The sequence below is a fragment of the Lethenteron reissneri genome, chromosome 33 (genome assembly GCF_015708825.2).
Source record: "Lethenteron reissneri isolate LAM-NWPU_2019-01 chromosome 33, ASM1570882v1, whole genome shotgun sequence".
Classification (NCBI taxonomy): Eukaryota; Metazoa; Chordata; class Hyperoartia; order Petromyzontiformes; family Petromyzontidae; genus Lethenteron; species Lethenteron reissneri.
Window position 1 is genome coordinate 15,178,535 of NC_083811.1, and position 17,631 is coordinate 15,196,165.

Here is a 17,631-nt window from a genome sequence, read left to right on the forward strand (position 1 = left end):
GACTGAGCGAGTTACCGAGTGACTTTGCAAAGGTTGAGTGAATTAATTATGAATTTACAGCTTACATTGTATTGTTTGGATATGGAATTGGTGCATTCTATAAAAAGCTATACAGTAGAACTCTTATTTACCCGTGCTAACGATGGGGAGGGCAGCCACGGATAATTAAAATCACTGATCCAAAAATATAACCATATTGCCACGGATTTCTAGGCCAACACTTTATAACACTTTCCTGTTACTGCGCATAACAAGACTGCCCACTGAGTGGACAGCAGCAGAGCCACAACCAATCAACAACAAACTACGCCCACTGTTGTGAAGATATTGCAACTACTGTAATGTAGCGCGATCACGTGGATTTCAGATTAACCAGAGCACATATTTGTTCGGCTTAAGCACGTGGCTTGTAATAAAGATTTCTAATAATAATAATAATGTATAACTCTTTATTGACTATTAATATGAGCTGGGGAAAATCCGTGAGTTTTTCTTTTTTTATCAAAATCTCAGGTGCGCGGTTAAATCGGATAAACCGATAATCGAGAGTCTGCTGTAATTTGTACATTTTCAATTTGCAGTGAACAATGTTGGAATGACATTTCATGAATATGGAGGTCACTTCCTCAACACGCCTGCAATCGATAAGGTATGATGGGTGTGCACTGTTGCCACCGTTATTTTAGTTTCATATACATCCATGTTGGTAACCATCAAACCCAAGTGACTGTAGGTATTGTAGCTCAAGATCAGTGGTTATTAAACTTCAATGCAGCCTTGCAACCCTTTGGTTCTCGGAAAGGTAATCTCGCACCCCAAGGGGTGCATGCACCCCTGATTAAGAACCACTGTTCTCGATAAATAAACAAGCCACCACGTTGCGATGTTATTTTTGAGCACATTTGGCTCTTTATTTTTTTACATCAAGCGGCCAGCAATGGATGCAGCACTATCAAAGCTGTCGTCGATAATTAATTAGTCAACACCTTTCTAGAATTGAGCAAGGTTAGTATAGTCGTCCATAAGAGTTTTTTTTTAGGTTAGATAATGCAAATATGAATGTGTTAAACCCGCCACCACCCGACAACCAATTGGTAAGGTTTTTCACGTAAAGAAACCATGGCAATTCGTTACTAGTTCAGCACACCGGTGTGTTGGAGAGTAAACCCACAACAATTGGATTTACTCTCCAACACACCAGTGTGCTGTACGAGTAACAAATTGGCATGTTCTGTTCATGAGACAAAGCTTACTACTTGGCTGTCTGGTGGTGGCGGGTTTAACGACACATTTATATTTACGCGATCTAACCCAAAAATCTCTTTTGGATAATATTGGTCACGAAAGGCTACTACGTGTTAAACTTTAGGGAATTATTCCAAACTGCGGTGGTTAGATGAGGCGTGGATGAGACGGAACAGTGAGTCTGGCGGACCGAGTCTGCGGCATGGGTGGCGGAATCACCGAGTGACGTTTCCTGGGAAGAGTCGCCGTGGTAGTAGCGATGGAAGAGTGCCTGCAGGTGAGCGAGTTTGCTGGAATGAACTTGTGAGTGCAGTCATCAAACGACTTAATAATTTGTCTGACGGTTACCTTTTGGAAGGGATAGAGTTTGCGGGAGAATTAACAGCTGATGAAGCGACACGCAGTAAATGTTATACGATCATAATTCAACACAGACACATGTGTCAACACTCATGCACACAAAATGTACTCAGAATTATCGCCGTGAATTATGCTCCTAATTTACTTGTTGCTATTTTTCAGAGGATTGTGAAACTGCTCAACTGTAACATTCTGTCTGTGACAATGGTGAGTGCTCTTTATTGCCATTTACGATCAAGTAGCAGCGCTTAAAATTATTTGACGATGCGCCGGCATTGCTGTGAGGTATTATTGTTGTTGTTATTGCCAAACAGTTCAGTGCCGACAAATATTCACTGCCCGTTTCTTTGTACTTCTAGATGGCAAGCATCGTGCTTCCGAAAATGGTGGCAAGGTAAATGTGCCAATCGTGCCTTCGGTCCTCATTGCAGTCTCCAACAGAGGTTCAGTATAGACAAGTGCATAGGTGGAGTTTGACTTGTATATTTGGAGTGGTGGAGGGGGGGTAGCATGGGTTGTCCCTCACATGAGGAATAGCGGGTGCATATCATTAATTTATTTTGTAATATTAATTGTTAACTACTGAAAATAAATGTATAAAAGTGGCTCAGTTTGGGAGGGATACATTGCCTTGGTGGAAGTTTGTGAGAGAAAGACCATCATAACAATGGCAGCTTAGAATGCTCAATGTCTGTTATAAATGTGTTTTTCTTATTAAGGTTTGAATTGTCATATTTAAAATTAGTAGTGCTTTTCTCCTCTGCCAAGGCCTGCGCTTGACCTCTTGCGCTCTTCGGTTCGGAAAATTCCTTAACCCCGTCCCAAATTGCCCTCTTGTGTTCTGCCTCACCGCTTTGCTGTGTCCTTATGTAGTGATACCGACACATTTATACTTCGTTAAGAGCTTTTATTGTGAACAACAACACTATACCTAGGGCCGGGGTTCGGTTTTTGATGCTTGGACTTCGTCTTCTCTCCAAGCGTCCCTTGCCCTTTGTGCTGTCCTATTTTATATCCCTCTAGGCCCCTTTCTCGAAGGTTCGCTCACCCCATTTCCCTCGGCAAATCCTTCTTCTGTAACGATTGTCAACCGTTACCCCGACAGTCCACCCTCGTTTCCCCGCCTTTCCCCGCCTTTTACATTTGCATTTCTCTACCAATGAGTTAAATCTGCCCCTAACCAATCCTCTTTGAGGCCTCCCTGTACCAATCAGAGGCCTTTAACACACTTCCTGACTATTCGTTTGCACACTTACCATGTCAGGTAAGTGGTCTGTTATTAGGGTCGCAACCTCTTCCACTGTTGACTAAACCCAGATATGTGCCTCAGTTAGCCTAGATCTATTATCAACGCTATGCAGTCTACTGTGATGAACTTCAACGCAGTACCACTGGATCTTGTTAAAAACTAATCCCTGGCACCCAATCACAGATGCCAATTCCTGGGATGACTGGGTCAAACCTGAACAGCTGGGAACCCAAGTGCAGAGGGACTTCAAAGAATGACATATATTTTTGGAGGCAGCGTTGATTAAAATTAATTAAATTCGTTCATAAATAGATAGCACTAAACGCAGGTCATACTCTGCACATCTCTGTAGCTGGCAATTGTGATCTATCCCAAAGCCTTTCCCTTTACAAATCAGAGCTTAAAAATCACACCTCACCACCCCCATGCAACCCTATCTCCCTTCGCATATATAACCCGAACCCCTTTTTAATGCCTCCTCCCCCATCTTAAAAAAAATCTGCCCAAAGCACCCCTTCATTCATCGTCTTCAATAGCCCTAAGAAACTGCTCCTCATCACAACCGAACAACAGTCCTTTTGCCAAACTGCCAAATATTTCCTGTTTTCAAGAAAAAACCTGAGATTTAATCGTATCCCCTTAAACCAATATCTAATATAAAGGGTCCTTGCATACAAACATCTGGAATTTCACCAAGCAAGCCTTGACTGCTGAAGAGGCAATAATTGTTATTAACTAATCCAGAGTGTTGCTTGTGTATGGAGGTTACAAAACGTTTCCCAAATAAAATGTAATAATTCACTGCTCATCAAAGGGACAAGTTTAACCATTTAACTGCCTGAATCGCCCAATCTTTCATTTACAAAGGGTTGCTGGATACACACGCCAAATATATTCATGGGATAGGGGTCGGCAACCTGCAGCTCAGGAGCCACATGCGGTTCATTTAGGGACTGCATCGTGACTATGGTAATGACTTGTTGATATCTGTCCGATTTTGACCCGGTACAGTGCGGGAACTGGCATCTATGGCAGGAATTCTTTCGCACTTTCTTCGTTATTTGAATAGCATTTGAAAGCAGAAACTGAATATAATTGTAAGCCATTCCATGGCATCCGGGGTAGCTGAGTAGAGTCTTGCTTGTTCCACCAGAACATGCGTGTTATATTGGGTAGTCATAAGTGCTAAGTGAAGCTACTGGACATTGCTATATATTCTGATTTTGATATGCACCTCATGGTTTGCACCTCATCGCATTTGCAGTTTGGTGGGCTCTTGTTGTTCCATTCAAGCAGGAAATATCCACACCGTCAACGTGCTTGTTTGGAGACGGCTGAGAGCGGATAGAGAGAAACCGAGGCTGTTCTTTCGTTGAGATTATTTAGATTATTTTGGTGCTATAAATGCCCAAATTATGGGCCAATTTGTTGAGCTATCATTTGTTGCCAGGTTGCTTCTGAAAAATACGTTAATACCTTGTGGGCTTTGCCTGGTAAGATGGGGATCGTTTAGTTGTATATTTATGTGTTTGGGTGATTTTTTTACCTTTCTTCTACTTTGCACTACTATCATGTTTTTCGCACTGTTTGTTGTTGTTACGTTCTTACCCGCCCCTACTGAATATCTCGGAAAAAGAGCTTTATCGCTCATCGGATTCCTCCTTTATAAATACATATTCTGATTCTGAAGGTTGTCTTGATTGGGGCTCCGCTGGTGTGCTAAGTGTTACTCCACTGGGTAGTATAGTTGCTTGTTGGGCTCGCAGAAGAGTCAGGGCTGTTTGTCTGAAATGGACGTCTCGATTTCAAATGGGAGGGGGGGGGGATTTGATGTCGGAATCCAGTTTTTTTTTTCAAAGAGCTTACACTCCCTAATTGTTGCAGCATTCCCAATGGATGTTCAACAACGAGATATTCACGAGTACTGGCAGCCACCACGGTGGCCAAGTTTTATGAAGCTGCTGTGTTGATGTCTGAAGGGTCTCAGTATCACATCTCCAGGAAATCTCTGCCAGCTTTTGGATGATGTTGACCCTGGATTTAATGGTCTTGTTGGTAGCTTAGAGTTTACTTAGATCTTGTTATTTACTAAAATGCAGTATTGATAGATCTAGGTTGACTGAGAAATTTGCATGGGTTTGGTCTACAGTAGAAAAGGCAATGTGTTTGATTATCATTGGCACTTGTGTATTCCTCCTGTTAGCCGATTTTAGTGTTCATAGTTCCAAACCTACCCGAGGAAGTTGAGAGCATACACCCCTTTTTGCTTGGCGACAGTTTATTCACAAACATGTGTCTTTGGAGTCAGGAAAGTAATTCTGTGAAAACATTGCTAACACAACAATAACAATACACTGGTGGGAAAACCTCCAGCAAGTGCTAATAAAACTCTCGAGAATCCCATGGTCTCTATGTAAATTCCCTGCATCATCACTACAGCTATAGTTACTGCAGCACCTGTCCCGGCGATGTCTTCCCAGCGTTGCACGGGTTCCCTCTGTTTGCTCTGTAATCTCTCCCAGGTTCCCTTTGAGTGTTCAATAGTCTCTCACACATTCATTTATCAGTGCTCCATAGTATCTCTTAGATTCCCCCTGAGTGCTCCGTATTCTCTCCCAGGTTCCCTCGCGAGTGCTCCGTATTCTCTCCCAGGTTCCCTCGCGAGTGCTCCGTATTCTCTCCCAGGTTCCCTCTGGATGCTGCATAGTGTCTCCCAGGTTCCCACTGTGTACTTCATAGTCCAACCCAGGTTCTTGCTGAGTACTCCGGAATGCCACCCAGGGCTCGGCTGATTTGTCCGTAGCCTTGCCTGCTACCCACTGGTCTTGAGTCCCAGTCATACACTCCCTGCTTTTTCCGATCACCATCAGCCACAATGTCAACATCAGCAACATCACCGTTAGCCACATTGTCAACATCAGCAACATCACCGTCAGCTACATTGTCAACATCAGCCACATCTACACCATCAGCCACATTGTCAACATCAGCAACATCATCACCGTCAGCCACATTGTCAACCTCAGCAACATCATCACCGTCAGCCACATTGTCAACATCAGCAACATCTACACCATCAGCTACATTGTCAACATCAGTAACATCATCACCATCAGCCACATTGTTAACATCAGCAACATCTACACCATCAGCTACATTGTCAACATCAGTAACATCATCACCGTCAGCCACATTGTTAACATCAGCAACATCTACACCATCAGCTACATTGTCAACATCAGTAACATCATCACCATCAGCCACATTGTTAACATCAGCAACATCACCATCAGCTACATTGTCAATATCAGTAACATCACCGTCAGCCACATTGTCAACATCAGCAACATCTACACCAACAGCACAACCATCGGCAACATCATCATCATCTGGGCCCTATAATTATGATCACAACATCACCACGACTATTATCACTGCAATCGCCCCTCAGCACTGCACCATATGTTTTTTCAAAAACATTTTGTTTGTTCTTGTTTTCTAATTGGTTTGTATTTATTTCAGGAACAAAGGTGTGATCATTAACATCTCGTCTGGCATGGCAGCACACCCGTTTCCCTTGCTAACGATGTACACATCATCCAAGGTAACCCCCTTTTGAAATGCAAATAATAATATAACATTAACTTTTATATGGTCACGTGAATGATTATTAAACAAAAAAAATTCTTTAGTATCGTTGTGACTGACTATTTTGTGTTCATGTCATACCCGTAGACCCATACATTTTACACGTATTCTTGTACAGGGAAATTGAGTTTTCAGGTCCATACGGCGTACAGCCGTTTCAATAGGGGCAAAAAATAAGTTTTGTTTCTATTTCCCCCTTGTGATGGGGCTTTGCAGGATGAACGTTAAGATTTATAAGGGCACGGGGTGACCAATATGGTCTGAATTGGTCTGTAACAAGGTAGGCACTGATAAGGGGTTGCAAGCTATGCACTGGGGAAGCGCCTGGGTGGGTCATAGTGCTCCGAGTGACAGCACCGGACCAGCAGTACTCATCTGTGTGCGCCCAATTGAGGTGACTGATTAATCCGGTTCTCCTGTGTAATGAGATCAATGGTTTGAGCCTTAATGTCCTTTCCTTTTAAAAGTTCCAATATAACAGTATAACCTCGGCTAGCTCTCGTAACATGACAATAGAACCCTGGCTAGCTGGACTATTGTGGGGGAGCCCTATTTTATTGAGCTGAGATGTCCAGCTTTTATTGTGTGAACAATACATCAGTGTGTGTGGTGCCAGTCATTTCAGTCCGTCAACCTATGGCACCTGGGTTTGCCCAGTGACAGGTGTTCAACACTTTACGTGGCCCTAAAGTGGCACAGGCGCCGTGGTGACATCACCGTCACCTCGTGGCGAATACCAATTGTTTTACTATACAGACCAAAACGTGCTGTACAGTACATATTGCGTGTTGTGTACTGAAACCAAGAGCCACTTCCTTCAACCAGACCTTACCGTTCACGCTCCGGAGTTCTGTGAAGGGCCTGTCTCCGACGACGCGGGTCAGGAGCAGCTTCAGATGAAACCTCTCAGAATGTCGTGGAGACGCAGGCGGCCCGATCGGATGGATCGTTTTGAAATGGTCCGTCCAATTGTTTCGCCGGGTTTCAATCGACGCTTCCGCTCTTTTGGCTCTGCAGTGCCATGCGTAAAGGTCACGGGGATCTCGGAATAGAGCGGGGGAGCGCACTTTGGGATTCGCGGCCTTTTGAGGGGGAAGGAAATGGTCGGAGTGCTTTGTGAGTCGTCTTCTCCTTCTCCACGGTGTCCGCTTCTTGACCCTCCTCGTAGACGACAGGAGTATCTTACAGGACATCAATTTTGCCAGTATCAAGGTATAAAAAACATGAACAACATCTCCCAAACCCTTTGGGGAACCTCTTTTTACAACTTTCCCCGCCAAGAGGCGGGGAAGTCTGCGAGGTCCATGGAGCAAGCAGTCCACGACAATCGCGTGGTTCTCAGGATCTGAGTCCAGGACGGATAACTCTGCAAGGATGATCCCATCCACTTGCTCTGGGCGACGGAGTTTGACCGCGGGCTCAATCGTGAATGGCGCATGGAATTGTGGCGCACCGCACTTCTGCAGCTCGAAAGTGTAAACATAGGCGACCATCTTTCTGAGCACATCGGCTTTGCACGGAGATTGCGGGCCACAATCGTGGGGATGTCCGTAGCTGTGTTCGTTCCTTTCATCCCTCCAAGGATGCATTGCATCTCGGGCCAATGTGGGTTGCAGATAACTGTTCGGAACAGGTCAGGCCGTCCGAGGCATCCAACCATGTTGTATGAACTGGGGGCTGCCAATGTACATTGTGGGCAGAACGCACGTGTTCCCACAAACATTCCCAATCCGAGACAGTTTTTTGTCGGTGAGAACGCTGGAACTCACGTAGTCCATCAGGGCCTCGTAGCACTCGATCCTGAGGTTTTTTTGGTGATGTCTGATTTAGCCCAGGTGGGTTACTCCATAATGATGTACGCACGGACCACTTGCTGTCGTGATAAGACGACCACAGTTGTGCACGGCGTTGAACCCCTTGCGGTGATCCAAATTGAAACTAATGTTGGAGTGGAGTCATCTTTTTGCCTTCAGGTCCAGGTCTTCTCTGGTTCTCAAACAAGAGTCTAGGTCCAAACGTAGTCGCCTCCAGGGGAACATCTGCGGAAACAGAACCCGATCTACCAGATGTGGCTCCGCTCGACCGTTGGGTATATCCGCAGGTCTATGTTCGTCAGACTGGAGCCATCCATACTCTTGAAGATCGTAGCACATCCGTTTACTCTGGGAATTTTGTATCGCCACTTGTCATCCGTATCCAACCTCAGGACACACAGGGACACCGTTGACAGAAGGAAACCTATTCTTATATTTTGGTACTGGCAAAGGAGGTCCCGTGGTGTAGATGCTCACCCGGAGCTCGAATTACTCTGATAGTGCACTGTCTTTGAGCTGTACGCCTCGAACGCCGTTTGAAACGAAGCTCAAAAGGAAGCTGTCACTGGTGTGGACCAATCAGTTTCAAGGACAATGCATATATTATCAGAGTTTTTTTTTTGCATTCTTACCACAAGTGTTGTGGTTAATGCACACATGATTTCTTGTAAAAAGGTTTCGGTTTTGTTTCCAGAAAAAAGGGGAAAAACCTATTCTAATATATTAGTACTGGCAAAGGAGGTCCCATGATGGTAAAATAAAATATTTTTTTTCGTAGTTTAAGTTTAGTTTGTGCTGCCAAAGTTTCAGGCATTCTTGCTTTCTCATCATGTCGTCTCGCTGTCTTCCTTTTCTGCCTCTTGATTTATTTTTAAGCCTTACGGCACTTGATTTTTTATGACTCTTGATATCATATTTTCTGTATTGCATCTCTTTCCTTCAGTACCGTCTGTGCTATCTGACCTTCTGCCTCTGGATGATGTTTCTGTTAACTTACATGTGGTAATAAAACACCATAGTGTCCAGCATCTCTAGTCCCACTCTACAAAAGGACCTATGTCTGTGGGGACTTATCTTCTTGGTTCTTTCAGTAAAGCCACGTAGAAGGGAAGTAATAAAATAATAAAAATAAAACCTAAAACAATTCTCACGACGTTTCGGCCACAACGCAAGTAGCCGTCCTCAGGTGAAAACCAGGTCTGTCGAGGCGACAGCGTCTGAATGAAACAGCACACGTGCTTGGAGCATGTATATAAGCTGGGTTGGAAGGGGGGAAAAGGGCCCCTTGACAAAAGAATATGCATATCAAGAGGAATTTAGCATATTTATGGGAAATGCAGGTATGTGATTAGTACTACTTATGCCCGTGCATTATGCAGGATTAGCAGCTTCAAAGGAAGGGGATATGGGAAATGCAGGTATGTGAATAGTACTACTTATGCCCTTGCATTATTCAGGATTAGCAGCATCAAAGGGAGGGGATAGGGGTAGCATTAATAAAGGGAAGGCGTGTTAATAGTATGTAGCTGCAGTAACTAAAACCACCATGTAAACAACTAAAGTATAAACTACATATTATCATAAGTATACTAAATATACTCTACAATAAGCTGAGTTACTAACAGTAAGTAATACATTACAATTCTACATCGTAAAAAAATATATAATATGCTTCCATCTAAGCTTTATTCTCTTACATCACACGCGTCTACACCGTACTATATACTGCCATAGAGAAACCCAACATTAAATTATATACTGTATTGCTATAAACCACCTTATACATTGTAATATTACACTATGTATTATTCTACCCACCCTAATGTATATCACACTGCTGTATATTCACTATACAATTACGATACTATACATTACTTTGTACATTGTATTAAGCATATAAATGTTATACTATTTGTTATTATACACTGTACCATTGACCGTCGTGTGAAAGATACTTAGAGGAAGCAACGAAATATGTCAATGGGAGAGTAGTGCAAGGGAACTTGCAGCGGAGCAAAGAATCCATTCCCTGCAGGGAATACAATGCCGGTGAGTGGAACGCGGTCTGAAAGTCACCGTAAACGTGAACACAATCAGTTAAGATCTGAAATGGTTTATTACGTCCTTCCAATGATTGCTAAGCCAGAATCCATCTTCTCGGTTGAAATTGTCTCTGTGTTTGTATAGGTGGATCGCCTCATGAACGAATCTCTCATGGTAGCCAGATGACTTGCAGATAACCTCTGTCTTGGAGAAGTCAATATCATGTGAGCCCACTGAAAACGACCGAAAGACTTGCACGGTCGTAAGCAAGCAAGCAAGCACGCAATCACGCAAGCAAGCAAGCAAGTGAACTTAATTTAAATGATTTAAAAATAAGAGCAAACTACGGTTACATTTTTCACTGCAAGAATCACTACTGTACGATTCTTACGTGAGAAAGTATCAAAAGTCTTGGAAGAGGTAAAAGAGTACCCACACTTTACCCCACCACACGTGACCTGCCGAGAGTCTAACTGCTGCTCCCGTTTATACTGCTTGGGTGCACAGAGGCACTGAGGATTTAATAAACTTGCACCATTGTTTCAGCTGCGGGAGGTCAAATTGAACAACTTCTGGATTGCCATTTCAGTGTTCTGACCATCACAGTGATCTGCCACGGCTGAGGTGTTTGTCCTACCGTGTTTCAAGTCTGCTTTATGTTCACGGATGCGGTCCGAGACATGTCGTTTGGTTTCTCCAATGTAACTGCTACCATAAATATGCTAAATTCCTATTGATATGCATATTCTTTTGTCAAGGCCCCCTTTTTCCCCCTTTCCAACCCAGCTTATATACATGCTCCAAGCACGTGTGCCGTTTCATTCAGACGCTGTCGCCTCGACAGACCTGGTTTTCACCTGAGGACGGCTACTTGCGTTGTGGCCGAAGCGTCGTGAGAATTGTTTTATTATGTTTTATTTTTATTATTTTATTACTTCCCTTCTACGTGACTTTACCGAAAGAACCAATAAGATGAATCCCTGCAGTCACGAAATCTTTAAATCGAAATCTGTGGGGACTGGCAATGTATTGTTTTAGACACGGGCTTCTATTGTAGCAAATTTCTCACTGAATGCCCCAATTTCTATATGCCCACCGTATATACACCAGAAGGGTCCCATATAATGATCATATTCCTCACACGTAAAACCAACAATATACTCCTGAATCCTCCCCCAGTTGTTAACAACATGCTCCACAGCTTCAGCTCTTAGGATGGGATCATGAAATATGTGGCCTCTTATAAGGACCACAAAAGAATTGAAGAGGCCATTGGCTAATTTTGGCATCGGTAGAACGCATCGGTAGAACATTTCTCGGGTTAACAGAATGATTATACATGTTTACAACACACTACGTGGTAAGATATTATTGGGTCCGTGACGAATAATGAAATACTAAAATTGGCTACATTGTTGAATCAAAAATAGTATTAAGAACATAACTTAGCATGTCGTGACCGGATAATGGCAATACTCTTTGTACTGTATATGTAGATGCCATTTAACTGTCAAAATAACTGCCAGTGGCCTCGAAAGGCACGACAACTTATTGTCAAGATGAGTATTATAGTCAGCATTGCACATTGCTTGCTAACCACTTTTAAATGCTATTTGCGGACATTTTCAGCCGTACACTACCCCTGTTTGCTGCTCTTCGTGGACTTCCTTTTATTAGCATCGATGATTTCAAGGGATGATGGGGATGATATGAGTGTGTTTCATCGTTTTTGAGAATCAAAACATATCCTCAATACGTTATTGAATACCGAGGCCGCCGTCTTGAAGGCCGTTATCTTGAAGGCCGTCTTTGTTTAATGTCTGGTAGCCTAGCAAATCTATAATTGTGTGCATGCCAGCCAGCCAGCAAAACTTAAAATATATAAATATAGTATGAAGATTTTGTAAAGTGTTCTAGTTCAGTTGCTTACATTACATATTCTAGAGTATTTTACGTAAAAAATATTTCTTATTTTATGCGATAATATCCATTTTAGATTATGTTTCTATTTGCTGAACTTTGCAAATTTTGGGAAGCCTGGGTTGTGAGAGGCAGGTTTTTTATTGCAGTATTCAACTAAACGGTCAAATATATTACATACTCATTTTACCGGCGTTAGTTAATAATGTCTTTGTAGCTACAAAGCAAGTAATTTTGTCTTTTTAGCAATGTTTTGTGTGCCACGATCTGGCGATGAAGCTGCACCGCCTCTTGCAATGACTCCTCTGTGTCTGTAGAGGGCAGAACAGCCAATGTAACCGGTAATGTGGTAGATGGGTTTAAACCACGAGAGTTTCTTATATTTGCGAATGTCCAGGTTGAGAACATGTGCTGAGCCACAATAGTCGACTTTGAATTTAATTTAAAGGGACATTCACGCAATATATTCGTGAATTAAATAAAAATTGCAGACATACGACACTTTGGGTGCAAACCTATACAAACTGAGCTAGCCGGGCAGTTGGGGCATGGTGTAAAAATCATCATAATCATCAGCTGTGATCTGTGCTGCTGAATGGGGCGCCACGGTGGCGAGGTGTTAACTACCTCACCTGGTATTGAGGTCGTGGACCCTTACGCCTCTTTCTTTGGAGTTTGCATGTTCTTCCCGTGGTCGCGTGGAATTTTCTCCGGGTCCTCCGCTATTTCCCTGCACATTTAGAAACATGCGTTTAGAGAATTTGGCTGCTAGAAATGTCCACACATTAAGCCACTTGGTTGAGCTATTATTTGTTGGCCGGGTCGCTTCTGAAAAGAGCTACATAGCTCAGTGGGCCCTTAGTGAATAAAATAGATTGCACGAGTGGGTAAAAGAGTGCAATAAAAAATTCGTGAACGCAAGGGGGCACATGACTCAATGACTGACTGCTTGATGTGTTTTTATATTCCATTCACAACCACTGCCCCACCTCCCAATATGCTCCAGCTAATCTGAACGCTAAGACCAACGTGGTCTTTATTACTGAAACATCCTGCATACATTAGAGCATGCTTGGATGTCTACCACAAGTACGTGTGGTTAATGCAGACTTGATTCCTTGCAAAATGTATCTATTTGGTGTTTAAACATCTTGACAGCTGTTTTATTTCCAAAAATGGTAAAACCTATTCTTATTTTTCATAACCTACATATAGACTATCGAGTGGTTCTTGTGCAGATGTGAAATTTCGCCCATATTAACGAAACAAGGGTTGAAAACCCAGGATTGTTATAGGTTGTGTTGGCTGGTCGTCTGATTGTCCTGTAAGGTGGTGTTAATTTAAGGATAGAAATGCCAAACAATACTATTAAAATGCTTACTTGCACTGTCATGTTCACCTGCATTTTCTGCCTTTAGATTTTTACAGATTATTTTTCAAGAGCATTGCATGCCGAATATAAGGACCGTGGGATCATTGTGCAGGTAACCATGGCCATGGCCGGAGACTTGTGTTGATCGTTCTCAAACACCTCACAGTGAACATAATAACACAAAGGACGGTTGGTGCAATGAGACATGGAGTGCAAACTCTTTGTAAAGTACTGCCATTGCCTCCAAAAAAAGCAAGGTAATTCACATTTAATCCCGAACATTCATGAAAACCAGCCCAGTGGCTCAGCGGTCAAGTGACCGGCTCGGTGGGAAAATTGTGAGTTCAAGTCCTGGTTGGGGGTTGACTCAGCCCATCATCCTTCAGGCTGCGTAAAATTGGTACTGCTCTGTGGGGGGGGGGGGGGGGGGGGAGTCAAGAGTGTGTTATGGATAGACTCGCCCCCCCCACCTATGAATGTGGAATTTACATCACTAGCTGCGTGCTGTAAATGGGAGATGAGCACCAATGCCTCAATTCTCACTCAAGCAGGAAATCACTTTGATTTAATTCCTCAGAAGCTGGATGTTGTAAACAACATATGTGTACGCAAAAAAAAGCGTCTACACTTTACTGCAATTCTAAAGAGTGACGGGAATATTAGACTTTTCAAAGGAGTTGATGGTATTGCGAGTGGAATAAGTGGTTAATAAGGATAAGAAAACACAGCAGATGATTGTGAAACCCACGGTCAATGGTCAAGTTATCAGATTGGCTACCATTAGCTGGTGTGTTTATTGAACTATCAAAAAGTTAGAAATTCAGGTTTGCAGATTAGATCGAATGCCAAATGATGGTAGCTTTGCCAATGAGTGCGAAATGCCAGACACAATGTGTTCTCATGGCTTGTTTTCCCACAGAGCGTGTTGCCTTTTTTGGTATCAACAGCAATGACCCAATGGAGGCAGCCTGGCTTTTTCATACGGAAGCCAGACCAGTTTGTTCAGGAAGCACTGAGAACTGTTGGTCTAACCGAGAGGACACATGGCTGTTTAGCACATGGCCTGCAGGTGGGTTTCAATGAATATATATTTATCAATACATAACAATAAATATACACCCACATTAAATTGCAACTGTTGCCACGATTGACACTGGCTTTAAGGACAAAGCAGGTTAGATTGTTCAAGGGGCCTCATTGATGCTACAATAATCTGGACACAAATATCACGTGCGAGTTCCTCTGCATCAATGCTGGCATTAGCTGGGTCATGCAGTTCTGCATGTCAGCCACTAACAAGCCTGATAATTTTTGTTAGACCAGAGGAGGCGAAGTGAGGACGCGGGGGATGTTTGTAGGAATGAGCTGTTTTGGAATGGGGGGGGGGGGGGTTGGGGTACAGGATGTGGTGCAGGAGAATGTGGAACTGAATAGCCCGAGCTCGTGCCAGTGGCTTGTAATGTCCCCTGTAGATGGGGCAAGGGAATATACCATCACATGAGGCAGGAGAGAGTGCATATATCTGTCAGGTTCCCTGCTCAGCTGATTGGCAGTTGCTGCTGTTGTGCATACTAACATGATGTTATTTTTTGCCTTTGCAGGGATGGCTGATAAGTTGGATTCCTGCTTGGATACTGTCGAGTAAATATGCCCTACGCAAAGCAGTGTCCATCATGAGGCTACATAAACACAAATTATGATTTTGGATAAATTTGTCAACTTACCACGAATAAATATTCATGAGGCGTTCTGTGTATGCTTATAAGTCTAGCTTATTGAATCACATACTGCACAATATATAAACTTCAACACATAACACCGTTACATTTGATGTGTATTGTGCATACGTAATACAAGCTGGATATGTTTAATAGTCTTTGCCCAGGAAAATTTCACTGTGTCTAGAGTATATGATGGGCATACTTTATTCAGTTGGTTGTTTTGACTTATTTTTCGTGGCAGGAAACTGCAGTGGACACATTGACCTCACACACAGCACAATTCACCGACGCTTGGCACACACGTGTTAGGTCTCTGTGGTGTGTACATACATACAGCGTACCCTGCAGTGGCAGATAACCCATTACGTACTCGCTGTGAAATAATAACACTCTTTCATTAAAGATGCAATTAATTGATTTTCAACCGTTTAAGTATGGAGATCCCCCCCCCCACCGGTTCCCCGTGCACCCCCCTCTCCCCAAAGTCCACTCATGGCAACTCTACACAGCTATTGGCACGCATGAGTTGCTGGAACACATTGCTCAAACTGTGGTAACATTCTCCTCAGGCGTGTTTCCCTTCCTTTGGCCACCACTCGGTCATTAGTCTCACCTGCTGGCCATCATCAACACCATCATCCCTTCCAGCCATCACGTGTCCTGCCCAAGCCTCATCTTTCACTGTGGAACATCCCTCAATGTCCACTCTCCTAGCTGTAAAGAAAATACCATTCTTAAAATGTAGCTGTGCACTTTTGGAACGGGGCACCTCTGTGCTAGTTATTGCCAGGAGACAGTTTTGGTCTAATTCCAAATACCATTAGAGAGTGGCAGATGCTGCATTATAGCAACACTGGCTGCACACACAAACTACCCGTGATAAACTCCACGTGCGACTCGTATTCGTAATTTCTCCTGCACGGTATCCAAGTCGCAGTCTGCACATTGATTGACTTTGCAACCTGTGGGTGGCGGTTCCAGGGTGCTGTGAAGAGGGACATCTCGTCAGAAAGCCACGTGACAGCAGATTGCACGCGGCTGCCTGCGCGTCCCTTAAGTAATAATTAGGGGGGGGGGGGGGGGGTGGTGACGCGGCCTAGTGGAAGCACATTCGTCGCTTGTTGCTGAGGTTCACGGTTTGAATCCGGCAGGCCGCCCTGGTTAATGCTACAGCGTGTTAACCCCATGACACTACGCACCATCTTTACAGTGGACGTTAAAGATCCCGTGACGTCATTCGCATTGAGTAGGTCATTGTGTGGCTCTGCGTCATTGTCCACATTTACTAAATTCGAAACGTTACCAGCGAACTACTCCGCGGGGGGGATTACACAGAGCAGCACTCATCGCCTCCTACTGACAGAATGCCCACTTGCAGGCCGTTCAGTCATCTTGTGCCGCACATAGACAGCTGCCACTGACGGGGGGGGGGGGGGAGCTTTGAATGTTTGAGGCAGAAATACATGAATAGAAAAAACACATTTTACAATTTAAAATAGCTTAATGGAGTCATGTTTTCTGCTTTGGTGATTTTCAATTATATTTCTTATGAATAAAGATGTATTTAGTCAATGGGGGTCCTCTGATCATTATTTTACATTGAGCTGTCTCGACATTCCTAATAGCGGGCCACTTGTCATGCCATTTTGCATCGAGGTCAAGGGGTCTGCATGGCTACATTAACATGCACGGTTTTCGCAGCCAATACTGTACTCTGATTCATATTAGATTTGTTTGGGTTGCAAGCCTCGTAATGATCCTGGTGTTTATCTTTACTTCCTGGATCTTGTCCTGAAGATGACTGGCGCAGTCGCAAAGTGAAAGTGCCCAATTATGTTGTGAGAATTGTTCAACTGAAACATTACACACTTGTGCACGCGACTTTTTTTTTGTTTGGCCGTGTCAGGTGGTGGAGGGTCCCGCGACAAACCTGTCGGGATCATTCGGTGGCCTGACCCACATCTCAATCGTGAAGCACGGCTGATACCCGTGCCACTGTTTTCCCCGTTGACAGTGAACGCGACTCAGGAGGGATAATGACCGACAGTAGCCGTCTCCCGCCATGCGAGACGTGGCACTGCTGCAGGGGAATGGGGGTTGGTGCAATGGATTGTGTGAGGAGCTCACGACTGGACATCTTTGAAAGTGTACAGCAGGGGTCGGCAACCTTTCAAAGAAGTCCCTTTTTTTGTCCTTGACCAAAATAGTCCGAGAGCTGCATCACACGCGGAGCTACTTGTTCAAATACACAGTAGGTAT

The 17,631-nt window shown here is 43.7% G+C and overlaps 1 protein-coding gene across 1 annotated transcript in view; it reads left to right on the top strand.

Moving 5' to 3' along the window:
* Window positions 1-16,372, top strand: part of LOC133350416 (very-long-chain 3-oxoacyl-CoA reductase-like) — a 31,886-nt gene extending 15,514 nt beyond the window's left edge. The window contains exons 5-11 of the mRNA XM_061564751.1: window positions 582-649; window positions 1,768-1,812; window positions 1,965-1,999; window positions 6,377-6,458; window positions 13,698-13,763; window positions 14,571-14,720; window positions 15,253-16,372. Of these exons, the coding sequence (XP_061420735.1) occupies window positions 582-649; window positions 1,768-1,812; window positions 1,965-1,999; window positions 6,377-6,458; window positions 13,698-13,763; window positions 14,571-14,720; window positions 15,253-15,351 (545 nt within the window). The 3' untranslated portion in view covers window positions 15,352-16,372. The remainder of the gene's footprint in view (window positions 1-581; window positions 650-1,767; window positions 1,813-1,964; window positions 2,000-6,376; window positions 6,459-13,697; window positions 13,764-14,570; window positions 14,721-15,252) is intronic.
* The last annotated feature ends 1,259 nt before the right edge of the window (window positions 16,373-17,631 follow it).